The following is a 27,042-nucleotide window of genomic DNA, read 5'->3' as shown; positions in this document are numbered from 1 at the left end:
TTTCAGCAGAGATTGGTCAGAAATAACAACGCTTCCGATAATTAATTTCAATTAAAAAGTGGCTCGAGTAGGGTTGCAATAAAGAATGCAAGGCTTGTCATTTTTATTTTTTCGCCAACTCAACGCAGTTATTGTCGAAACTTAAACCTTTCAAGTCTAAACAATCACATAAGAAAATATACTAGGAGTAAATTTTTTTTTCATTCCACCAAAATGTTGCTAAACTCCAAAATATGGCGTCATTTCTTCCTTCGCTACCTATTTTAAGGAATGAACCCGTGTTCTCAAATGATTGACAAGTGTCATTTGTTCGCAGTCGGACTTTATATCTGAGGTTGATACTTTTATGACAAAATCCGGTTCCATTGTAAAATTTCTCTGCATTCAAGAACAAAATACAATATTGTAATTCAGTGTAAGTTCTGTAATTCTGTATAGTATATGTACTAATAAAATTTTAAAATGAAATAAGATTTTACAGAAAGTTTCGTTTTTGAGGAATGCGTCTACTAAAAATCTAACGTATAGGGCTCAAAGAATTTGGAACAACATTAATGTTTTTTTTTTTTACGATACATATTTCACATTTAAAAACTTCGACCATAAGGATCAAGTCAGAAAAAAAATAAAGGGAAAAAAGTGGTTGTCATGGGAATGATGACAAGATGACAGTCAGAACGAATGAAAAATAAAAGTTTTCGGTCTGGGAAAACAGAAAGGGTAAGATATACTTCTACAAGAGATGAAGTTTTTTGTTTTTTTTATCATACTAAACTTTTTCCCCCATATGCATAATGTGGTCGTTTCTGGCATATGCAATTAATACCGATATGTGGACGATAAAATGACCCTATCGATTATCTTAATGGTGTTTTTTCGTCTCCATGTTGCATTAAATGGCACATTCCGTTTTATGAATTTTTCCTCGCTCAATGGAAGAACACGGCTCGCAATTTAAATTGAAAGGGGAGTCAACTTCCCCGTTCACAGATATTTATCTAGCATACGATTTGTGCAAGAAATAAATTAATAATATATTAATGCCAAACATTTCGGTTAGCATATGCTTTTTACGATTAAGTACGAAATGTTTCCTGACAAATTTAATCTCATTCGTTGATATGTATTTTTATAAGTTTATTAGTGTAAGAAGTAAAATATTAATGCAGGAAATGATTGCGGTTATTTTAGTTTTATTAAAGCATGGGAAATTTCAAATTTGAGAAATATATAAAAAAGAAAGTATTATCTCGTAAAATGCTGTGACATTGTAAATTTCTGAAAAATACTTATTCTACGAAAACTGTTTCAGATGAGTTTTGAAATTTTACCTGTGATAAAAACTGCTTTGAAACCTGTCGGAAAAGGGATGTTGTTGATAGGTGTTGACCTCAAATATCCACGGTCGCGGGTTCAAACGCTTCATTTCTCAATGGATTTCTAAGATGCAAGAAATCCGTTGTTATAGCCCATGATTACGCAGCATGTCAAACAACTCTTGAGTATCTGTTTAAAGGGAATACTAGAGATGCACCCGTAAGAAAATCGTCCGATCGCCGATTAATCGGCCGATTAATTACACTGACAATAATTTCTAATGTCACACTTCCTTCACCTTTTCCTTCCTTACAATTTTGACTTATAGTGTTAGTTAAAGAAAGTAAGTTTATTTCTGTGAGTGATGATTTTTTTAAAAAATATTTTTCATTATAAATTATGATTCAAAATTTTTTGAAAAATATATATTTAACCACATTTTCTTGTTGTTGTTGTTAATAAAATTGGATTCTGTTAACTGGACATCAAAATTGTAATATTTACCAATTTTATAAAAACATACTAATTTTATATTCCTTTTTTGCACCGAAAGTGTCCTGGTACCGCCGTCTGATGGGAATCTGGGCGTGATTAAGTGGTAAAAGCTATGCTTAGATAGTGGCGCACATAGCAGAGTACACTAATGTCTAAAAGTTTTGCCAGTTTAAAAAATGTAAGAGAGATATCTTCGAAAATAAAACAAAGAAGGAAATATATATATTAGTATTTTTTGAACTCAACTAATATTTTTTTTTAATTTCAATACATTACGTTATTTTAGGACAAGGCATAAGTAAGTTGTTGAACAAAATAATTATGTAATTACTGAAAAAGTTGCATGTAAAAAAAAAAAAACAGAAAGAAAGTTCAGTTGAAAAAGAAGTTCAGAAAGAAATGAAATTGAACAGAAAAGCATTTAATATGATTTCGTCCCGCATCTAGTTTTAATTACAACAACATTTCTTAGGCAATTAACCTACATAGTTTAATAGTAAATGTCTTCACTGCATTCCACTTTAAAAAGATCAGTTTGATTGAAAAAAAAAGATATTATTATGCCCTTGTCTTGACAAAATGTGAGATTACGCGAACTTGCAAAACTTTTGGCCAGTAGTATAGATGTTAGCCCCGTTTGAATGCACTGAATCTGTAAATGTGAAGGAACCAGAACGCAGTGTCAATAGAAATAAAGGCTTTAATACCTCAAAAGTAATGCAATGTTGTTTCTGGCTAGAAAAGTTTCGTGAATTACGAAATGTATGACAAAACACAGTGAAAACTATTTAGGAAGATTGAATATTGAAAAACATCACCCCTTTTAAAAAAAAATTATAAATTATTTTAATCCCTTCCACTTTTATATCTTTCAGTGATTATTTTAAAAACCATACGCAGCTGCTCAATTCTTCGAGGATGAATCAAAACTTGTTCAAACCAAAGACAAATGCATGCTTTGATTTTAAAATAAACCGTTCTCTTTAATTAATCCTCTGCAAAAGTATAAAAGGAAAAAAAATTAAAAGACAAATAAATGAAAACATGAAAGTAGACTCAACTTTTCATAAACATCATTTATTGAAATAAAGAGGGTAAGAGTCTGAAGTGTGGGAAAACGCCTCCGTCCGCTGTACCGTTCTCTTGTTCGTCTACTTCCAATTTAGTTTTGAGGGACTAATTCTATTCATATTTTTTTCTTTTTTTAAATCAATTGTCATAGAACCCCCATTACGGATTTTTTTTATCTATCTCTGACAGAACCACCACGTGTGCACCGCCAATTAAGGTTGTCACGTTGGAGAATAAAAGAAAAGTTTCGCCAGTTGAAATGCAGCATAAGTGGTAAAAAAATATTAACCGAAATGTTGACACAGATGAAAAAATGCTAGGCAGCGACACTTCACAAATATTTTAGTGAAGCATTAAGCGTAAGGCAGTAAATAGATTTGACAGAATGTTTCGTTTTCCATGCATTGCCGAAATAATCCGTAAATATATTTTTTAAATTGTTGGGAAAATATTGTTGTTTTCCGTTTTTGAGTCTAGTTGAATCAGTATTCTGTGGCTGTTCACAAATGATGTCCCCATTGAGGGTGGACAGGCATTCATGAAATTGTGACAATATGTGACAAGGGGGAGGGAGGGTGTAACAAGAAGTGTGACAACACGTATTTGAAGAAAAATAAGAATGCGCTTATGAAAATAACGTGATATGTGACAAAGGAGGGGGTGTGGTGAAGTGCGATACTTTGAGACAAAGGGGTGGGGAAGGGGGTAAAAATGCTGAAAAAAAGTCATCTTTTATGGACAATTCCTTTAATGAATTCCCTTGAGGATGGATTGCAGCGTTTCATTTCTTAAAGAAATTAAAAAGCATGTTTTTTTTAATACCCTAATAGAAAAGTTACTGAAATGGGAACCATAATATTTTCACATTGCCGCAAAATGATCAGTTACAAATTAATTGGTGGAACGACATTGCAGTAGAGTTCCACTACCCCACACCACACTCCAGGGTCCCCAGAACCTACCATTAACCGTGGTTTTACCGGTTGGATGTTACCCTGAAGATATCTTTGTTTATTGATCCAGACCAGATGCCGAGCAACCCCGATCTGAATTCCCCAGAGGTTGGGGAAGACCGCCTATATTGGGCCCCATAAGAACAAGATACCCCTGTCGCTAAATGTGAAGCGAAAAAAAAAAAAAAAATAGGGCATCTGAAGCCAAATTTAATTTGGAACCACCATAGGTACTTACATTTTCTGTATATATGACGATATATATTTTTTAAAATTATTTTTGACAAAGTTGCAAAAGTCCAATTTAGGAATATATGCGCCTATATTGAAACATGCGCTTCCTTGGCTCGTAACAGTAAATGATATAATAACTTGCATTTGAACTGTACAATCTTTTTACAGAATTTGTAAGAGAATTTCCTTTGCTTTGGGCTAACTTGGAGCAGTGTTGATGAACCCACTGATGGCATTTTATACACTAAATCATGCTTTGCACTTCATCTCTATGGCAAATATTGCAAGTCCAGTTGTTGTTTTGTGCGGTTTTTTGCTTCTTCTTTTGCGGTCTTTTTTTTTCTGTGTCCTTTTTCTAAGGCGATGGCATTAGAACGTTTGCCGAAGTAGTTTTCCTTCTTCTGCCTTCCATTTTTTATGCTTTGGAAATATGTGTGCCACCTTAACAAAATCATCAATGGAGCCGACGGTCCTAACATGATGAGAACTATCCGCTAATTCCTCGGAACTAAATTTCATCCGTACATTGTTCTTGTGCATCTTGAACTGCTGACACCGAACATGTAGCATGTTTACTTTGGTAGTATCATCTGGACTACAAACTTCTGGCTTGGTTACTGCAAAGTCGCTGTCATTATACAAAATTATACTAACAGGCCAGACTCCTATTCTAGAGAATCCATTTACAAAATATTGGTCACGCGTGCAGTTTGTTCATAAGATCCACCTAACAGTTCTCTTATTTTATATTGGGTAATGGACTTCATTAGATGTTCTCGTATCTACGTATCACAGGTTCGATTGAAATATGTGGACTGAGGCTTGAAAAAGGCCACGTCAAAGGGCTGTAAGCGATGCTTAGTGTGTGCTGGAAGAGGAAACATTATTACACCGTTATCGTTAGCCAAGTTTATAGCATAGCCCCATATTATCATTCCTACCAACAGCTAAGGTTCTTTCAATTATTTTTCCCGCCTATGAACCACATTTTCCCTTTTAGACATCTTCTAAAACCAAGAATGATAGAAATTAACGTAGCTTGTAATTAATAAAGAAACTAGCTTAAAAAGGTTAACAAGCACAAAATGCTGTCAAATGTTTCAAAAAATTAAGGAATTTTATCTAACAAAACTGAAAGTTTCTGGCTAAAAAGAAAAGAAGAAAAAAAACCTATTTTATGACGTTGAAGCTTCTAAGCAACTTACTGAATAAAAACTAACGTGAATATTTTAAAAAGCCTTATAATTTATATTCTAAGTAATCCTAAATGCGCATTTAAATGTCACTACTAAATTATTTTCTATAAAAAAATTAAAAAAAAAAAAAATGTTTGAATTTCATATTGTTAAACTGGACGACCGGTCCTTGTAATTAATAAAAACCAGTCAACAGGTATCGTGAACAAGCAAATTTCAGTCAAATTGAAAAACTATATTTAACAAAACTGAAATTGAATCTTTTTGGATAAACACCTAGTTTTATCGGTAGCAGCTTCTAGAAAATGTGCTTGAAAAAAAAAAAAAAAAGTCAAAATTAATTTCCTTAATTAGTGTTAAAATGTGCTCAAAATGATCCTAACTACGTTATTAAGTGACACTGTCACTTATTTTACAACGTGATAAGTAAAAGGGCTTGCTTGATAACATATTCTTAAATTGAACCACCGGTCGGATATAGGAAAATTTTTTTGGTCCAATAAAGGAAAACACACCATTTTTATTTTTTTATTTATTACTTGTCAAACAAGTTTCCCAATTATGCATGTAAATACATTGCTGTAATCCCCATTAAATACTGTTTATAATACTATAAAAACAATTTTCTCAGTTCACAAATTTTAGTAGTATTCTACTAGATACAAGTTCTCAAAATAAGATGGAACACGTTTTCAACACAAATCACATCGTAACTCAAGCTATGTAAATCGAACTGTGACGAAACTTCATCCTCAAAGGTCTCAGACACAAATCTGTGTATTTCCACCGGCAGAGTGTAGCACAGAACTCTACGCTAGATTTTATGCTCCCGGTCCAATTTAAGCAATGGTCCAATATAAAAGGTCTTCCCCTATTGATTTAGAATAGGAATTCGGTGCACGTTGTGACTTTGACAGTTTTCATGCATACCAGTCACAATTAAGGAACACGGAACATTTTCGATCGGCTAGCATGGAACCCAGGATCCTCCAGTTACCGGAGTCCAACGCTTTACCTATCTGGACTCCAAGGTCCAGTCTCATGAAACATATCACAAGTATGCACGACGTGATTGTGAGACGTCATAATTTTGTCATTTCGTGACTATGATCCTTGTAGCTCGCAGTGATGTAAAATAAAACATGTTACAAGTGTGCATAACAGGACTCCTGTGAGACGTCACATTTTTTTTTGTTTCGTGACTGTGACCATTGTGACTCGAAAAAATGAAAAATATCACGTGTGAACTGACTCCTGTGAGAAGTCAAAATTTTTTTGTCACGTGATTATGACCATTGTGACTCGAAGTCACGTGAAACATATCACAAGTGTACACAATGTCCCAACTTTGTCCAGTGAGACGTCACAATTAGGTCGTTTCGTGACGATTACCATTGTGAGTCGCAGTGACGTCCCTGTAACTTTGCCCTGACATGTTACGCAGTAATTCTAGTACATTTGCGTCATATGAACAACTAAATGAATACAAAGATGTAAATTGCAATTTTTATTTGAAAATTGTTTTTCAGGGTAGAAAATAAAGCTGTATCTAACCTGTCTGTAAAATTGGATTTGAAAACTAATAAGTAAAAAACTAAAACTTGAAAAACTACTAAAGCCAAAAGCCTGAAAATCACAGAAAGAATTAAATTGAAAGAGCAAACAAATAAAGAGAAAAACATATTCTGAGAGGAAAAAAAAGTATATAGATATCCTTAATTAATCTGGAAAATTGTTAACAATGTAAAAAATTCCCCGAGAAATCTAAGAGAAATGACTATCTCTGCATACTTTTAGGTGGTTTAAAATTAAAATTGTGTTGGAATTCCAATAATGCTTAGTGAATGCTTAAATTTATTTAAGCATTTACTGAGCATTTATTTTCTTAGAGTAATTTCCCTATTCTTCCAAGAGTTTTGGGTGCTTCTTTAGTTTAATATGAATAAGAAAGTTCGTTCTCAACTTCTTTTTCTTTTTTTTTTCTTCTAATTTACAAAACTCGTTTATAGTCTTCTCTTACGTAACATAAAAGTTCCAGAAAATAATTTTCTAGATTATGAAATTTTGTAAAACATTTATTGCATAATATTCTGAGTAAAAATTAAAAACAAAGATGAGCACTATACAAAATGTAAATAAATTACAAAATGCTGTTGCTTTTAAATAAACCAGTCTCTTCCTAAAAATATTAATTACATCCTGAATATTTCACAACAAAAGTAATTGTTCAATAACACTTCTTAACTGTTTCTCCTGTTCTGGTGTTTTATTTTCGCGAACACCGGACTGTTTACATGTTTTTCTACTCCATTCCGTTGATTTACCTGTGATTATCTATTTTTTTTTATAATAGTTTGCAGCAGGTCCAACATTTAAAATTTTCCCATGGGGGATGAGAAGCAAAGAGTGTATATTCAATGTAAATTTTAACGATAAACAGCAAAAACCACATCCGCTATGTGAAAAGCATTCGTTTTCTAAAGGAAGGCAAAGGGGTTACAAGTTAATTTATTCAATAAATTAAAATTACACTCTATCTCATGGACATCTTCGACAAGCATAAAAATAGCGAACAAAACGAAAACTATTCATTGAAATGAAATGAAAACAGAAGCGACAATGTTAGGAAGAAGTAGTAGTGATTGCGGTCCGTCACTACAAGAAGGCGGAGTTTTTATGCTGGGGGGGGGGGGGGCGCTGGGATACGAAAAGTAGCCATGAGTATCAAAAATGATTTTTCCATTAAGCTTTATAAACAATAATGTCCCTAACTTGTGCTCGAACTGTTTAAATGCTAATATTGATTATTAGTGTGTATGACTACTAGTGATGCAGAGTGTGATGCAGACCCCTTTTCAGACATTTGAAATAAAGAATTTAACAAATGAACACCAAACAAACGTGACATGCACGTAGCAAAAGCAACAGCAACTGCTAAAATAAGCCTATTTTTATATACATCATATTAAACAGCCATGTGTAGTCTTACAACTAGAGGGTGTTTCAAAAAGAATTCTCTTACTTTGAAATCTTCTAATAGCCAAACAATGAGAGATACATTCTCTGACGGTAAAGTTCAGTAAATGAAATGATAACGGACAACTGGCAGAATTGGCGAACAAGATGCTTCACGGTGTTAACCGCCTGTCAGTACCGTTCTTCAGTTTAAAGCCCCCGATGTTCAGTTGAGTGTCGTTTGTATTCCATGTAGGGTCTATTGTACAAAGAGCTTGTTTAATGTGTTGGTTCTTAAGAACAAGAAATCGAATGAACAAAAGATCAATATAAAGTGCGTTGAAACAGTTCCGAGCAAAAAAGAGGTGATTCAAATTGAACAGTCATCACACTTACCAGACATCAATCCTAGAGACTTCTTCCTATTTCCACAACTCAAACTTGCTTTAAAAGGAAAGAGATTTAACGATATTACAGATACCTAACGAAGCGTGACGAGGCTTTTGAACTCCATCCCCCCAAAAAAGACTTCTTGTAAAGTTTCCAGGACATGCATAGCAGATCTCAGTTATGCATAATTATGGAAGATGGCTATTTCGAAGGACAGCAAGGTAACTTTCGTTAATATTTTATCTACATTACTGTTACTGGACAATTCACTGAACTTCATTGTAAAAGGCCGTAGAGAATACAAGTCGTAGTATATTGGACAGACAGCTCTAAAATTCGTTTTACGCCGGTTTCAAAAATAATTGAACGATTGGACATTGAAGAGGGCTGTAGCAGCAAATGTCTTTTTGAATAGTGTTTGAAATTGTGCTTATTGAACAGAGGTCAAGTATCATTGCAATGGATTTGATATAGCCACCTTTCGCTGCAGAAACATGCTGCAATTGATTGGTGTATCTTGACCACAGAGAGATGGCGGATGAGCTGGTTGTGGAAATGGACCTCTCCATTCTGTAAAAAGTTGGATCAGTGAGATTGCGCGCGTAGTACAGTCTTCGTGGTCGAGATACAATATAAAATTCGAAGTCTTTCGCTACATTGCTTGAAGCATAAACAAATAAGCATCCGTCTCCGGAAAGACGATTTACTTCGACCTTTAACCCTTCTATTCCTTCAAGTAACTGCTGAAAGGATCCATCGCAGTCAAATTTGACCTCTGTTCAATAAGCACTTTCAAACAATATTTTTAAAAGACATTTGCAACTACAGCGTTCCTTAATGTCCTTTCTGTCCAATCTCACTTCATTGCTGTTATGTAATTTCAAGGTAAGGGTATTTAAGTATTTTATTGTAGAACTGCTTTTGCATTTCACTGCAAGGTACGTGTGAAATTTATTTTGCTGTAATTTTTCTTTCCTAGATTGATGCTAATTTTACTATTTTTTTGGCTTATTTTTTGATATAGGAACTGTACCAAAATAGTAACTAAAATAATTATTAAGTAAAAAAAAATTCTAATGGTTAAACATTCTTTTTTTCAAAAATCGAGTCTTTTTTGCAGTCATTTGTAATTCTGCTCTTTTTTTCTACATAAATTGTCAGGGATCAGATATTTCTCAGACGGTTGAAGAAAATTATAAAGTGAATTTATTTTGCAAAGAATATATTAGTATTAGAATATATTAGTCCTTCATTCTTACATCAATATATTAGTCTGTTTTTTAATTCATCTTTCTTTTACCCTCCTAAAATTTTCATGTTACTTCCGACAGCACGAAATTAATCTTTTAATAAGTTAAAAACTGTAAATGTATACAAATTCTTACTAGCTAAAATAATTATTTTTAAGAGACATTGTTTAACGGTAAAACGTTCTTCTTTTTAAAAATTGAGTCATTCTTTTTTTTTTTGAACAATTTGTTATCTTTCAGTTTTTTTCTGTAAAAATTGCTATGAATCTTGCATTGCTCAGACGATTGGAGAAAATGATAATGTGAATCTACTTTTCAAAGTATGCTGACTACACAAATTTAACTGTTCAGTAAACTATAACTAGTACTTATAAAAATAACTGCTAACCAAAATATTTGTTAAGTAAGGGACATTGATAATAAAACATTTTTCTTTTTAAAAAAAATTGTGTCTCTTTCTTACAATCGTTCTTTACAACATTCAGCTTTTTTCTGTATAAATTGCCACAAATCAGCCATTGCTTAGACTATTTCAGAAAATGACTAAGGGAATCCGCTTTGCAAAGTATGCCGACTACACAAACTTAACTGTTCAATACATTATAACTAGTAAATATAAAAATAATAACTAAAAAGAATAATTTTTAAGCAAGAGACATTATCTGACAATAAAATATTTTCCCTTTTAAAAATTGTGTCTCCTCTTTACAACCATTTGTAATCCTTCAACTTTTTTATGAATAAATTGCCAGAAATCAGGTATTGCTTAAACTGTTTGGGAAAATGATTAAGGGAATTTACTTTGCAAAGTATGCCCATTACACAAATTTAACTGTTCAATAAATTATAACTATTACTTATAAAAACAAAATTGGTAATTAAAATAATTATTAATTAAGAGACATCCTTTAGTGGTAAAACATTCTTCTTTTTTAAAATTTGAGTCGGTCTTTTTTGGTACAATTTGTAATCTTTCAGTTTTTTTCTGCGAAAATTGCTAGAAATGAGGCATTGCTCAGACGATTGGAGAAAATGACTAAGTGAATCTACTTTGCTAAGTATGCCGACTACACAAACTTAAATGTTCAATATATTATAACTAGTATGTATAAAAATAATTGCTGACGAAAATAATTGTTAAGTAAGGGACATTGTCCGATAATAAAACATTTTTCCTTTTTAAAAATTGTCTCTTTCTTATAACCATTTTTTACAACATTCAGCTTTTTTTCTGCATAAATTGCCACAAATCAGCTATTGCTTGCACTATTTCAGAAAATGACTAAGGGAATCTGCTTTGCAAAGTATGCCGATTACACAAACTTAACTGTACGATAAATTATAACTAGTATGTATAAAAATAATTGCTAACTAAAATAATTATTAAGTAAGGGACATTGTCTGATAATAAAACATTTTTCCTTTAAAAAAAAATTGTGTCTCTTTCTTACAACTATTCTTTACAACATTCAGCTTTTTTCTGTATAAATTGCCACAAATCAGCCATTGCTTAGACTATTTCAGAAAATGACTAAGGGAATCTGCTTTGCAAAGTATGCCGACTACACAAACTTAACTGTTCAATACATTATAACTAGTAAATATAAAAATAATAACTAAAAAGAAATAATTTTTAAGTAAGAGACATTATCTGACAATAAAATATTTTCCCTTTTAAAAATTGTGTCTCCTCTTTACAACCATTTGTAATCCTTCAAGTTTTTTATGAATAAATTGCCAGAAATCAGGTATTGCTTAAACTGTTTGGGAAAATGATTAAGGGAATTTACTTTGCAAAGTATGCCCATTACACAAACTTAACTGTTCAATAAATTATAAGTAGTACTTATAAAAATAATTGGTAACTAAAATAATCATTAATTGAGAGACATTCTTTAGTGGTAAAACATTCTTCTTTTAAAATTTGAGTCGGTCTTTTTTGGTACAATTTGAAATCTTTCAGTTTTTTTCTGCGAAAATTGCTAGAAATGAGGCATTGCTCAGACGATTGGAGAAAATGACTAAGTGAATCTACTTTGCTAAGTATGCCGACTACACAAGTTTAATTGTTCAGTACATTATAACTAGTAACTATAAAAATAATTACTAACTAAAATAATTATTAAGCAAGAGAGGCATTGTCTGATAATAAAATATTTTTCCTTTTAAAAATTGTATCTCTTCCTTACAACCATTTGTAATCCTTCAGCTTTTTTCTGCGTAAATTGCCCGAAATCAGGCATTGCTTAGACGATTGTAGAAAAAGACTAAGTGAATCTACTCTGCAATGTATGCCAACTACATAAACTTAACTGTTCAAGTAATAAATAGTAAATACAGGAAAAAAAATGCTAACTAAAATAAATATTAAGCAGGAGACATTGTCTGATGATAAAATAATTTTCCTCTTAAAAATTCTGCCTCTCCCTTACAACCATTTGTTTTCCGCTTTTTTCTGCATAAATTGCCAAAAATCAGGTATTGCTTAGACTATTTGAGAAAATGACAAAGTGAATCTACTTTACAAAGTATGCATTCGTCTGTTCTTCAATTCATCACTCTTCCATTCTCTTGAACTTTTCTCTCTGAATAAGAGATTTCTTTTCCTTTAGATACTCGGAGTAAGAATTCGTATTTGATAAGACAATTCTTGAGTTTCCTCTGGCCGGTATGGCGGTTAAAGTACAAAGGATTTAGTTTTCTTCTTTCGCCAGAAATGCTATTTTCGCGGAGAAAAGATGAAATTGCTTTTGGAATGGCTCAACATACTTTTGCTTCTTTCTTCTGTTTTTCATTTTTATTTATACCGCTTTGACAACATCGAAGTGACCACCTGGAAAATAAACCTGCTTTCCTCTAATATTGGGGAATATACAGCTCTCTTAAAGATTTGTCTTGAAGGAAGATCGATTAAAGTCAATTCAATATTTTCTCACCTATTTTAAGAATACGTTTGAGTTTTTATTTTTATGTTATATCGGTTTTTGTCGAAAAGCTTTTCAAATATCAGCAAAGAAACATAACTGCAAAAACGGAATTTTTTCTCATTGTGAAACTTCAGCTGAGAATATTGTTTTCTAATGTCTGTTTCATACTTCTGTTAGAAGCCTATTAGATTCTAATAATTTTTCTGGAATTGGAAGATTAATTTCATTTGAAAAGAGTGATGCAGCATGTCAGTAATATTAGTAACCACTTGGAAAAATAATCTGCGCTCCATTAATGTTAGGAAATAGACCGCTCCCTTAAGGATCTTAGTCTTAAAGAAAGATTGCTTGAGTTCAACTCAAATTTTATCACCTATTCTTAGAATTTTATTTCAATTATTATTACTTTCTTCTATATGTGATACATTGAAGAAAGTATTAAATTCGTGAATGATTTCGAATTTTGATGGAATTGCACGTTTCGAGGTGTGCTGAGTTCATTTTGACTATTTTTAGGAACTGTCTGTGTGTCTGCATGGATGGGAGTCTGTATGTGAACAGTGTTTTATGGCTATTCTGATGAAGAACTACTGTATGAAATCGAAAAAAATGTGTTCTGTGCCCATGTGAGTTGGTGCCTATACATTTTAGTGCCAATTCCTTTCTCCGTTATGTGTGCCTGCTATATCTCAAGAAGTAAGAGGCGGAATAAAAAAAAGAACCATATGTTGACCATAGAGGGCACAAGTGCTGATTGAATTTAGATGCCAATAGTGCCAAAGGAAGCTCAAAAGGATGATAAAGCATTAGTTTAGTATTTTCATCCAGAAATGTTTTTAAAATGATATTCAGGTGAGTTTCAGTACTTATTGGTAAAAAACAGATGTTGCGGCACAAAGTAAAGCAAATGATAGTTATGTGTGATAGACAAGGTGCTTTTGACTAAGGTAAATGTTCTGCAGAATATTCATGCATTTGGCTATGAAATACTATCTGTAAAAGCATGGAATGGGGTAGGTCTTCCTTCACTAAAACAGAATCTAATCTAAAACAAGCTTTAAGTAGTCCTAATAGAGAGAAAAGAGCAAATGAATTAATTTGACATCTTTATAAGACACAGTAACATTTCCGTAAATGCGATGGTAAAAAATGAACCATAACTTACAGCAGACTATCAAGACCAACCATTATAAAGATGGGAAGGGTGGCAGGTCTTTGAATATCGAAAAACTGGTGTTTCATGTTCATTTGAATTAAATAAGACTTTAGGTCTAAAAATTCTTCTGCACATTTTGAACAGAAATAAAAAAATTTTGAAAAAAAAAAAAAATAGAACCGACTTCAAAATTGCTCTAAAAAGTGAAAAATAATTTTATTCTTTAAACACCATCGATAATGCTTTTAAACATAATTTTTGAAGTTGGCGCAAAAACAAAACGTAAAATCCAGTGTAACCATGCTTCGTTCATATTTTTTTTCAGAAAAGCATCCAAAGTTACGAACGAAACACTTATATCGCTATTCAAATATGCTGTCATCAATGCATAATGTATGTGATAGTGAAGAAATTGGTCCTGGTTAAATTTATAGTTGTATTTGAGTTATGGCTGTGAATGATTTTATCTATCGTTTTTGCACCAACTTCAAAAATTATGTTTAAAAGCATTATCGATGGTGTTTAAAGAATAAAATTATTTTTCACTTTTTAGAGCAATTTTGAAGTCGGTTCTATTTTTTTTTTAAATTTTTTTATTTCATTCTTTTTAGTGTAAATGTAGGTATTTCAGAAATAATAAGAAGTTACCATCACGAAACTTCAAATTTTTTTCTTAAAAATGCTCTATACTAAAAAAAAAAAAACTATTGACACGCGTTAAACTTTAAGCGATTGGCACGAAAAACTTATCTTTGTTCCTCTCTGGAAATCATGCGTAGTTAATTTAATTATAACCATTTAAGTATTACGTTTTTTCTAACTAAATTACATTCCACAGCATCTAAGTTGCTCATGATGCAATCCTGTATTTTCTTACTTAGCCCCGATCATCTGTTATCGGCATAGATGATAACGATAAAAATACTACAGAGTAGTTGAGTCAAACCTAATGATAGCATTGTGAAGGCTAAGCAGATCCTAATCACTGCATCACCTCGCTTCCAGGTTAGGTTTACCCCTACTATGGAGCAATAGCACTGAAGAAAGGAAGATTTTGATAATTCACATAGGGTTACTATAAATCAGAGGGTTACTAAAATAAAATTATTTACGCCAAAAATGAGACGACAGCGCCAGATTCCCCATTATCGAAATATCCCTTGAAGAAATTTGATGCTTGCTTCAGAGAAGCTATCATTCAAAATTATCATTACAATTAACGTTACTGTTATATGGCACCAAACTTTTATAACAATGAGTTTCATATTGTCGCGTAGATGAAGATAGCGAAGACAATGTGAAAGCAAAATGAAGCGAATACTCGTTAGTCTCAACTCGAGATCTTTATTCAGAACCACGAATGAACGTTACATCTCCTTATATACAACTTGAGAAAGTGCTGGAACTTTCCAGACTTGGAAAGATACAGAAATTAATAGAACATTCGAGAAAATACGGGAAACAGTAGAAACGAAATTTTAGTAAAATTCACTTTGTCCTAGTCGGGATTTGAACCCGGGTCGCTCGTGTGGGAGGCGAGAATTCTACCACTGAGCCACCGTTATCCAAGGATAAAAAGTGCGAACTTCGCTACAATATCATTTTAATTATTTAATAAGGAAATTGCATAAAATTTACTGTTTTTTGCCCATAACCTATTTTCTAAAGAACAAATATGGTCAAACAAAGTAATGGGACCTAAGTTGAGCCATCCCCTATCCATTAAAAAAAGAATCATCAAAATCGGTTCACTAGGTGAGACGCTATGAGTGGACAAACAAAAAAAAAAAAAAAAAAAAAAAAAACATACATACGGTATGAATTGATAACCGCCTCCTTTTTGAAGTCGGTTAAAAAGGGAATTCCGTCCATTACTCATCCTATCCTCATCCTATCTGTTACTGGGTTGCATCAGCTTTTTCGGTGTCTGTTACTGGGGGGTTGGACCTTTTTTCGAAAGTGGGCAAATAAAAATAGAATTAACTCTTTCAGAGGATCCAGAAGCAGCCAAACGTTAGAGGAGATACTGCTGCACGAGAGAAAAATTGCTTAAAAATTCTAAATACATTAAAAGGCTCAGAAAATTGAGTTAACCTTAGAACGATGTCTTAAGCATGTCTATTACTGGTGCCATTATTCTATAATACGCACATCTAAACAATAATATTTTTAAATGTTTAAATAGTTTATATTTGATTATGTCATCTTTTCGTGGTATTCTAACGAATGTACATACCCTTCACAAAATTATATCAGTGTTGTCCAGGTTTCGTCAATTGAAAGTAGGCATAGCTAGATTGCTTTTCCACTCATTTAGTAGGAGTGGCAATAATTTTCGTTTTAAAAAAAATATTTTAAATTACGCAAATTTGTTTTCAGATTACATGCTTTCACTCTTTTATTTTACAAAATAATTAATAAGTAAGTGAATGGAGTATGAACTGATTAATAAGAAAGAAAGAGAAAAGCTTAAATATTTGTACTCACTAGAATCATTTTTTTGAAACTTTGGAAGTTAGAATAATAGCTTTTCCAAATCACTACAACTATTGCAGCGTAAAAAATAATCGTGGCTATAACTCTGTGATCTCGTACTGACGTCACAAGAGGCACTGTTCCCATCGTCCAATCACAACATAGGTCTGATGGAAAAAGCAAAAGCCAGGCGTTTAGTGCTACGAGGTAATTGTGCGTTAAGTGCTTCGTCGGCCAATTTGTTGCAGCCGCTGGATTGTCAAATCTGTTGGATAAAAATTAGTGATTTAACTTAGTAACTAATTTTCTTATTGTAAAATATAACATTTACTTTACAAAATATTTACACTCATGCATCGATGTTTTTTACTTTTAGGGATTACAAAGATTTTATTTTATTTTTTAAAATTATTTATTTAATTTTTCTTTAAACCCTTGAACTCAGTATTGAACGAATTGGAAAACCAAGTGTTCATGTACATTGAAAATTGGGTTAATCCGCGTGCATTTTTTAAAGCGGTGTGGTTTCAAAATTATATGTGCATCTGTAAAATGAAATTTTTTTGTTTGGAAACCAGTTTCCTATTAACCCGCTGCGTTTTGTATAGAAACTGTTTACAATATTTTAATTTTTTATTTTTATTAGTTTTAAACGTCATACGTAATATTAATCGTTGTTAATTTTTTGTATAACAGTTAAAAAACTTCTGAGTTGTGTGTTACAACGGGTTTTTAAGGAATTTCTTAAATAATTATCTATGATAAAATTTCTTCCTTGTTATTAGAACATACATATAATAAATTTAAGCAATAAAAACTTGTACTTTTGTAGATTCCAAAGAGAAATAGAATAGCTCATTACGATTTTGAGCATCTCGCATTCTATAGTTTATATAAAAAGAGTAGCGTCTGTTTATACCAGTTTAATGTAACCAAATGAAATACATTACCGAAATAATTAACAAAATACCCGAATGTTTTCCATTTTTTTTTTTTAAATTTTAAATGGAAATAGTTTATATTTTGTTTACAGAATTATATTTCGAAAGGTGTTGACCCTAACGTCATATGTTTGTCTCATTAAACGTGAATTGAAGTAGATTTTCAGAATTTAATATAACAATGACAATTTAGTGAATCTCTCATATACTAATGATTTGCATTAAGCAACTTAACTAATGATTATAACACGTACCGTTATGTCTTTAAATTTTACTTTATAACTAAGAACTGACGTAGTATCGAGTACGAACACCGATTGCGAACATGATGATTGATTAAGTTCAGATGGGTTGTAAGGTTATAAAGCTTTGTTGTTTAATTTAATCCTAATGATCTAGTTGTCATATTAGTTATTATATATTTTCTCTTTTTAAGTTATAGAACAGTGTGAAACCCTTTCAGCGTGAAAAGGAATAATTTTGATAGTGTTAAAAAATAAGACTATTTTTTTTTACATTCAAGACAAAAGTTAGTTTAGAAATTTTTACAAACATAAAGTCAATATTAAGCGATTGTTTAAAGGATAAGAAGACTGCATTTTAGTGTAACGCTACGGTTACTTTAAAGATAGGTATTTTTAAATTATGGCACGCTTCTTAACAGGAAAAAGAACTAACTAAATAAATGTGTGATTAGACATTCCTTAAGTGTACAATTTAATAATAATATTAAGGTATTGATTTTTCAATCTTCTCTTACTTTTTAAAGTATTTTCTTAAAACAATTCTAACAAACGGAAAAAAAAGCGAAACCATTATTTAAACTACGGGTTTCGTCTCCAATGCAACTCAGTGCCTAATTCGATGCTTGTAGTTTCCTGGTTTTAATTGTAAGACATTGCTTATGTGTATAGTCAGCAATCAATTGGTTAATCGAATTTTTTCCGTGCTTTGCTTTAATTTATGTTCCCACATAAAACAGGTGGTAAGGAAAGGATTTTCGCCCGTCGGAAATTCTGTAGGATTTTTCTACGAAAAAACTAAGAATATGTTAAAAACTGAAGTTATAAAGTCTAATTGCTAAGTTAATTAATTTACTATCCATTTTTGATGACTAATTAGATTATAAACTTAATTGATCAGCATAAATATTTTCCTAAGATCTCTTCCGAAAGTCAAAAAACCTGCCAAGCACCCACGCCAAGCCTTGTGCTGAGTTTAATGATAATATTTCTTTTCAGTTTAAAAATACTGCTTGTAAGCCTGAAAACGCGATAGTTAATTACTTGTGTTGTAAAAATAGTTTTGAACTTAATTTAATATTAATGATCGTGAGTTTACAAGTGAAACACGTCAAGTCGAAAAACATGTTTCTCATTAGTTTGCCTGATCTGTTAAAACTACCAGGCTAGAGTACTTGATGTGGCATTATCAAGTTTTGGCAATAAATGAGTAAATAAATAAATAAATAAAATAAATAAATAAAGATAAAATAAAATAGAATGAAATTAAAAATGATATGAGATAGAATAAAATAAATAAATAAAAGTAAAAATAAAATAAATAAAAGTAAATACGACAAAATAAAGTAAAAAATAAAGTGGACAAAAATAAAAATAATATAAAATTAAAATAAACAAAAATAAAAATACAGTAAAATAATAAAACGAAAGTAAAAACAATGTAAAATTAAAATGAATAAAGGTGTCACTTTTTTGGGTTGCACCAGTTGGAACATTTCAGCTTTGTAGCCAAAAGCTGAAAATTTGAAAAAGCGATTGTTTTGATTTAGTGTGTTTCACTTGTATCCCCACGTGACAGTGTTAGATATTTTCTGTAAGAAAACAAGAAAAACATGTCTGTACCCCTTGAAACAACAACAACTAATGACCAGCAAACTTGGACCAAATTTAGTGTACGCCAAAAATCTGCAAACAATGTAATAAACGTTTCGGTGAAACAGGGTTGTAGTTTTGGCCGGACAAAACTGATTTTATCCAAGCCACTGGCTAAAACCAGTTAAAACCAGCCAAAACTGGATTTAACCACCATAGAACTGGCCTAAACTAAATTACGTGAAGATACACTTCTAATTTGTATGTATGTGAGAGATGTGTGTTTTGCAACTAATAAACATGTTAGTTGGAAGTTGTTTAATTAAGCACAACAATTTAGTTAATTAAATATAATATTAATAAAGTAATTTACATTATTATAACAGTAATAGTGAACAAATTTTAACTTTCTTCAAAATTAATAACTGAAATTGCTCACACTAAAACAAAAGACATAAGGAATACAAAACAGCCTGTAACATAAATAGAGAAGTTCTTTTTTTTTCTCTCATTTATTCTTCAAAATTACTTGAAATACTTTGTACATTTGTGTGTGAGAATTAAAACCTATCTATTCAGCTTACAATGTTTCACTCTATTATTTTTTTAATGTTACTGCATATTTTTCATGTAAACCTTATCTTCTAAACATGCTATAATTTCTACAAATAGTAAAACATACTATTTAGATAATGAAAGGTGATTGATTATGGTTTGTTTTGCATTTTTTAAAAATAATTTATTATTTGGTTTTCATTTAAAATTTGATAATTATCTAAGTGGTCAAAACTTTATAAAACTGATTCTATCCCAGTCGGTTTTAACCGGTTTTATCCATGGTTAAAACCACCACTAACCGAAACTCTTACAACCCTGCGGTGAAACAACAACCAATTTGACGTAGCGCCCTCGTAATGAGTTTTAGTAATTACAAAATTTTGCGCATTTTATATACATTCTTAACTTAGCATAAGGCAAAAATGAATCGATAACTTAAATCTTGAAGTGCTCAAAATTTCGCTTGGCCTGGGAGTAATAGATGTGGACAAAAATAACTAAGAAATTTTACGAGCACTTTTTGTAAAACATGTGATTAACATTGAGTGTTGTCCTAAAATAGAAGAAATAACGAGCAATTTGTAACTTCTAAAGTTTCTGTGGATCATTTCACAGTTGACAAATTTTCGTTCTCGGGTTTGAGACTTTTCTGATTCTGAATGTCTTTTTTTCGGAAAAAAATCCTGGTATATAATGTTCTCATAAATTTTTACTTAAAAATATCTCCAGAAAAAAAAGTATCTTTGCACAAAGAAATTCACTTAAACTCACTTATTAAAGACAGGGAGCCTGGAACCCATCCATTTCATTCTGGCTGCGAGCAGAAGAGCAGTTCCTAATGTCATCACCAGGAGTCGCAGGACTAAATCTTTTCTCCAGGTGGGGGTGGGACCCTTGATTCTTCCACGAGGAGATCGTTCCGTCAGGTGGGGTGGAGGGGTGCGCTGAAGAGGAGGAAATTTACATTGACTCACTTAAACGTTCATCTTTTTTAATTTCGTTAAAACCGAATTTGCACTTAGGAAATGAAGTGAAATGAATTCAACGTGGAAAAAGCGTCAGAGCTATCGGAAGAAAAAGAACCAAGGAAAGTTTTAGAATTTAATTATGTTCCAAATTTTTGATACTTCAAAGTGAAGATTTTTTCAAGTTTCATATCCACAAAAATTTTACCGCTGAATTTTTCCAATGTGAGTTTTGCATTTTCGTTTAAAGGGGCTTCAAAAGTGTCGTTAAGTGATTTCTGCTCATTGCTCAATTTTGTCTTTTGATTTTTACTTTGATTGTTGCTTCTTTCATAACATTACATTTTCTTTTCGTCCATGTTTTTCGATTTTGGTAAAATGTTGTAACCAACATAATTTGATGGAGACATGAAAATTATTTAAGCAAGCATAAATGTTGCTTGATCCTTTAAAATAGTTTTCAACTTCATATTTTCTCTTTACAGATGGAATTAAAGTGTACTTATTGTTTGTTTTCGTGTTGAAAATAATTATTAAGTCAATATATTAAGAGATGTTCATCAGTTTGATATAATAGTTTATTGTTGTTGTCAGTGGAACAACATGATTGTATTATTTCATTCATTAAATAAATATTTCACATAATTTTCTGTTGTTAATCGAATGTTAATTTATTTTTTGCACTACTCTTTTTCAAACTCAAGCAGCTTTTTTTTTGTAATAAGTACCACCCCTATGTATTTCCTGTACTTGCACCTACAGTGCTGGCCAAATTATTAAACTAAGGCTGTTTTAAAAGCAAATTCTTTATTGATTACATAACTATGGACACATTAACGAACAGTGAAATAATTATCTAATATTTAGTAAGCATTCCCTTGTTCTTGATGAGCTTTAAGTCTCTTTGGCATACTTTTCACAAGGTTTACACCATTTCTTAACTTTTTAAAAAAGGAGGTAAAAAATTGTTTATACTCCCTATTATATATACTCGCATACACATACTCACTAATTACCTAAAACTAACTTTAAAAAAAAACAGAACATACTAATAAAAAGGAACTAGTGAACTGCTTAAGCTGATTGAGGTTATGTTCCTGGTAGGTAGATAAACAAAGAACATAAACAAAGCAGACAGTGCCGCCACCTGCAAACATTAAGTTATGCTAAAATAACGTAATAATCAGTGTAAAGTATGTACTGTAGTTATTTTACTGTTACTTTAACAGTAAAATAAATAGTATTTTAGTAAAAATAGTGTACCAAAGAAAAAAAAAACTCTTTAGTCTAATAATTTGGCCAGCACTGTATTTTTGCATTCACTTCCTGTACTGCCTTTTCTAATTGTTTCCTTTTTTGGAATTTCTGTATGTTGATAGCTTTAACAAATATCAAGGAAAAATTTACTTATTAGACTGAAATTATATCGCATGATTATTATACGACTTAAACGTTATCTTCATTAAATGATAAAGAGAATGTGTCCCTACTACTCAAATTTATCTCCTTCGGCCAATAAAAATAGATAAAACAATCATTTACATATTAATCATTAACATTTTCTAATGCTACAGTGCTGATCAAATTATTAGACTAAAGAGTTTTTTTTGTTTTTTGTACATTATTTGTCCTAAAATACTATTTATTTTACTGTTAAAGTACAGTACATACTGTACACTGATTATTGCGTCATTTTAGCATAATTTAATGTTTGCAGGTGGCAGCACTATCTCTTTGTTTATGTTCTTTGTTTATCTACCTACCAGGAACATAACCTCAAACAGCTTAAACAGTTCACTCGTTCTTTTTATTATTGTGTTCTGTTATGTTTAAAGTTAGTTTTAGGTAATTAGTGAGTATGTGTATGTGAGTATGTATAATAGTGAGTATAAACAATTTTTTACCTCCTTTTTTAAAAAGTTAAGAAATGAATAACCTTGTGAAAAGTATGCCAAAAATACTTAAAATGCTCATCAAGAACATGGGAATGCATACTAAATGTTAGATAATTGTTTCACTGCTCGTTAATGTGTCTATAGTTATGTAATCAATAAAGAATTTGCTTTTAAAACAGTCAGTCTAATAATTTAGCCAGCACTGTAAAACTTTTGTTTAGTTCATAGCTTTGTAAAGTATCACACAATATTACAAAACATTACTGCCGTGGGCAGGTAAATGGCAGTATTTGCAGAAATGAGTATTCGAGATATTTGAAGAAATGTGTGTTGGATTCAATGCTAACAATAGGGTAATGTTGGAATTTAACGCTTTTTTCGCGCCAACTAAGCAAGCTTGTGCAGTATGTACAGTAAAGCTAATGTACAATCGATGATAAAAAAGCAATACAATGAAAAAAAGAAAAAAAAAAAGGAAAAATTTGAAGTTACTGCCCATTACTTGCCCACTGCATATTTGTTGTTGAAAAAGAGGAGAGCATCGTGAAATGCTTTAATAAGAGGGCGTTTCCAACGAGTAAAATTCTTAAACTTTTTGTATTTAGTAATTTAGTTTCATTTAGTCGTGTTTCTTGATAAATACTACAACACGCTCCTAAATTGCGTTAAAAATTAAAATCGCAATTCTAATTCAAACCATACCATTGAAGTGGTAAAAATAAAAGTGAAAAATATTTTTTCATCATTAAAAAGAAAACTATTTTTTTTTTGATTAAAAGAAAAATCAGAGATTTTTTTTTTATTTATGCACGCACATCATCGTGATTAATAATTTTACTTTGAATCTCTTCAAAGCATATTATTAGCTTCAACAGAAACAAAAAAAGTACCTTACCGCAAAGAATACCCCAAAGAAGTTATGTTAATAATATAAAAATTCTTTCGAAAATAGCAGATGAAAAGCTTGAAACCTGGACTTTCTGAGTATTGTGCAAATTTCAAATACCTTTGCAATAAGAGGTAATGAGTTAACAGTAACTGCTTCAATTTATTGCTAGCAAGCTATATTATGTAGAAGGTTGCGAGGTTCAGTTCCGTCTATGCACTGTGCTGAAAAGTTTATCTGTCTAATCGTAAAATGTCCAGAAGTTCAAAAAAATAACAAAATCGTGCGTAACCTCACGGCATACTGACTTAGAAGAATGTGCTTATTAATTTACTGTCGTGAATTTGTCCTCTCTTCCGACTTTGTTTTGGCCCTCATTAAATTCAGGAGGTCAATTTAAAATAAGCAATATCCCGAGTGTACTTCGAAAGATGGAATTAAGTCGAAAATTCGAGATTTTAAAGTAGAAGAAGTTTTGACATTCTTTTATATTTCAAGTACTACATGTTAATAGTTTTCCTGTTACAAGCAAATTAATATTTATGAGAAAGAAAAGAAATGATAAAGTCTGACCGCGAAGAGTCGACCCTTCTCTCTGCCTAGTTTCAGAAGTGTCCATTTTCGTGAAGGGGCGATACGGAGAGGAAAGTTGAAGAACAAAATTGACAAGTGCGTTATTGGCTTTAGAGCTTGAATACGTCACCTAGAAATTAACGAAATTAACCTAAGAGGTGAAACATTTCAACTTTTTGCGTCGAGAGGCAGATGTCTCCTTGGACAGGTGAAATCCTACGAAAGTAGGTGGGTCCTGGTTTAACCTCTTTTAGCAGCCATTGGTCAGAGAGAACCATGTCTCCTGTAACTAATTTGAATCGAAAACTGGCGAGAGTAGGGTTGCAATAAGGAATGCAAAGCTTGTCATTTCTACTTTTTCGCCAAGTCAATGCAGTTATTGCTGAAACTTAAACCTTTCAGGTCTAAAAAATCACAAAACGAAAATATACTAGGAGCAAATTTTTTTTTTCATATCGCCTTAATGTTGCTAAACACCAAAATATGGCACACAACATTTCTTCTTTCTCTACCTATTTTAAGGAATGGACTCGTTTTCTCAAATGTTTGACAAGGGTCATTTGTTTGCGCTCGGACTATACTGATATTTCTTTATCAAGATATCAATTAGAGGAAAGGGATGACTGTCTTGACCTACCTGAATGAAATTAAAACCTCTAGAATGAAAGATGTCGCCCACTTGTCTTTTTTATGTTATCAAATTTTCAAAAGATAGAAATGAGCATAATGTATAATGTATTATTTGGGTTTTCATATCTATTTTACTAGATTAGAAAATGTTGGAATTGCTGTTTTAGAAATGTTGATAGAAAATACAGAAAAAAAGAGATTCCATTTTAAAATGACTTTAAGTAGGAGGCATCGTTTATATTTCTTTCATAAAATATAATTTTCAAAAATTATACCTATTTAAAATTTACCTGTTGAACTAGAAGAACTTCATAGGTGACACAAATGGCGACGACCGTGATGCCCTGTTCTTTGCTTAACATTGCGCAAGCAATAAAACCAAGACACTGTATTAATGATTTGTAATCTGAAAGGAAAACGTTATGAGTATTTTGACACATTATTGGTTAAACTAACGAATTTGAAAAAAAAAAGTTAATTACTATCAATGCTTAGAAAACACAACTTTAAAATTTAGAATTATCAGTGTAAATATTTTTCGTAATCATCTCATGCCATACATCATTTCATGTAATATTTGCATTAAAAAAACAAAACAAGAAAAAAAAAACACACATTAGTTAACTCATTTGATGTCCTATCACACACAGGTTTTAAAATATTTTTCGATACCTTTGATAAATAAATGCTAATTATCTATGCTGAAAAAATGAACTAAGCATATTTGCGAAGTACATATCTATTGCCCTTTTGGATGATTCAAATTTAGGTTTTAAGTCCCCGGTTTTAAGTTAAAATTTATTTAAGACCTGTTTTGGCGGAGTTCCTATTTAAATAAGACAAGTAGTCCAATATTTCCTGTTATATTCAAAAAAAAAGCGTAATGCTTTTTTTCTATTAAAACCTAACTATTCGTATTCATTTCCATGAAAATTTACGCATTACTTAATCTCTTAAACAAACAAAAGAACTGTTTTTTAGTTCATTTAATTGAAGAATATGAGGTAAGAAGTTCTTTTTCAGTGAGCTTTTAAACATTTACTCTATAGAAGGGTGCTAACTCCGAGAAGGGTCCTGTGTGAAAAAAAAAGGTTAATTGTTTAAAATTTGGTAGAGAAATTTTTTACAAACAAATAGGCTAAAAATGTGGTTTCTTTAATGAAAATAAATAAATAAGTAAATAAAATAAAATAAAATGAAATAAAATCAATAACAGCAACGAGAAAAAATGCTCAACCTGCGAATTTTCAAAAGAAAAAAAAAGGAAGAAAATCTTTGCTAGTTTATTATATTTCCCTCAAATAGTATTAAACTATTTTTACCACACTTAATTTTATGAAAGCTTACTCTGATGAAATAACAAAGGCTTATACCTTCGATTTAATACGTTTATGAAAGAAATAGTACTGAGCCGTTTAACGACGCGTAGAAACAACAATATTGATGATTGGACTAACTAGTTTTGCGATAAACAATATCTACGTTCTTACATGTCCCATATTGATTTTATCTTTAACACAACACATAAAACGATGCAAAACAGTTTTATTTTATCACTTGTTCGTCATCTTTCATGGTTCATTACGTGCAGCATTCGAATTATGGCCGACAGGAGACACCCGGAAATGTCCCTGGCAAAGAGAAAAAGGAAAAAGCTGGCAAATCGATCTTGCCGAGTTATAGTAACGCTGGTCATCCAAGAAATTGATTTCCTTGTTATTTACCACCCTGCTACACAAGACATTACACAGAATCTGCAGTTGTTAAGTCGTTGGTAGCAGATGGTGGTGAAGAGATACCCAGAGTCCTCATGGAATGCTATGAAAAGTCCGTTGTAATTTTCGGAATGGGACACTGTCAAATGAGAGGCAATAATACTTGTCGTTATGTCGCTGTTTATAACAGATCGTTAATATCTGAAGCAGCTTTAATTAAGTTCGCATTAATAATGCATGTCCTAGAGACAACTGCTTCATGTCGGAGTGGCATAAAGTTTCTTGTATCAAAAGGGAGTTTATGTATATTTCTTTCATTCTTTATAAACGCGTATTGGTTCGCTACTATTCATTTTAAACTTACTACATCCGGAGCAAGGAAAGAATATTAAAAATAAAAATGCATCTGACAAATTAAAATTTTTTGCAATGAAGGATTACAGCCAGATTTTGAGGTAATGATTTTTATTTTTGGGAACTTTTTTCCTTTTCTTTTCAAATATCCATGTATAGTTGAGGATGATTCTGAAACGTTATGTATTTGTATAAATTTCAGTTTGCGTTGTAAAATTTTGTCTTTGAATTTAAAATCTCTTTTAAAAAGTGCATTCCTAAATCATTTCTT

The 27,042-nt window shown here is 31.5% G+C and overlaps 1 protein-coding gene across 1 annotated transcript in view; it reads right to left on the bottom strand.

The window, feature by feature from the left end:
• The window catches only part of LOC129223383 (protein O-mannosyl-transferase Tmtc3-like), a 227,434-nt gene that overhangs the window by 78,009 nt on the left and 122,383 nt on the right, over window positions 1-27,042 (bottom strand). The window contains exons 6-8 of the mRNA XM_054857964.1: window positions 24,993-25,108; window positions 20,525-20,697; window positions 16,432-16,684 (exon numbers count right to left, since the gene is read on the bottom strand). Coding sequence (XP_054713939.1) covers window positions 16,432-16,684; window positions 20,525-20,697; window positions 24,993-25,108 — 542 coding nt within the window. The remainder of the gene's footprint in view (window positions 1-16,431; window positions 16,685-20,524; window positions 20,698-24,992; window positions 25,109-27,042) is intronic.

The sequence above is a fragment of the Uloborus diversus genome, chromosome 5, assembly GCF_026930045.1.
Source record: "Uloborus diversus isolate 005 chromosome 5, Udiv.v.3.1, whole genome shotgun sequence".
NCBI lineage: Eukaryota > Metazoa > Arthropoda > Arachnida > Araneae > Uloboridae > Uloborus > Uloborus diversus.
This window is presented reverse-complemented; position numbering and strand designations above follow the sequence as displayed.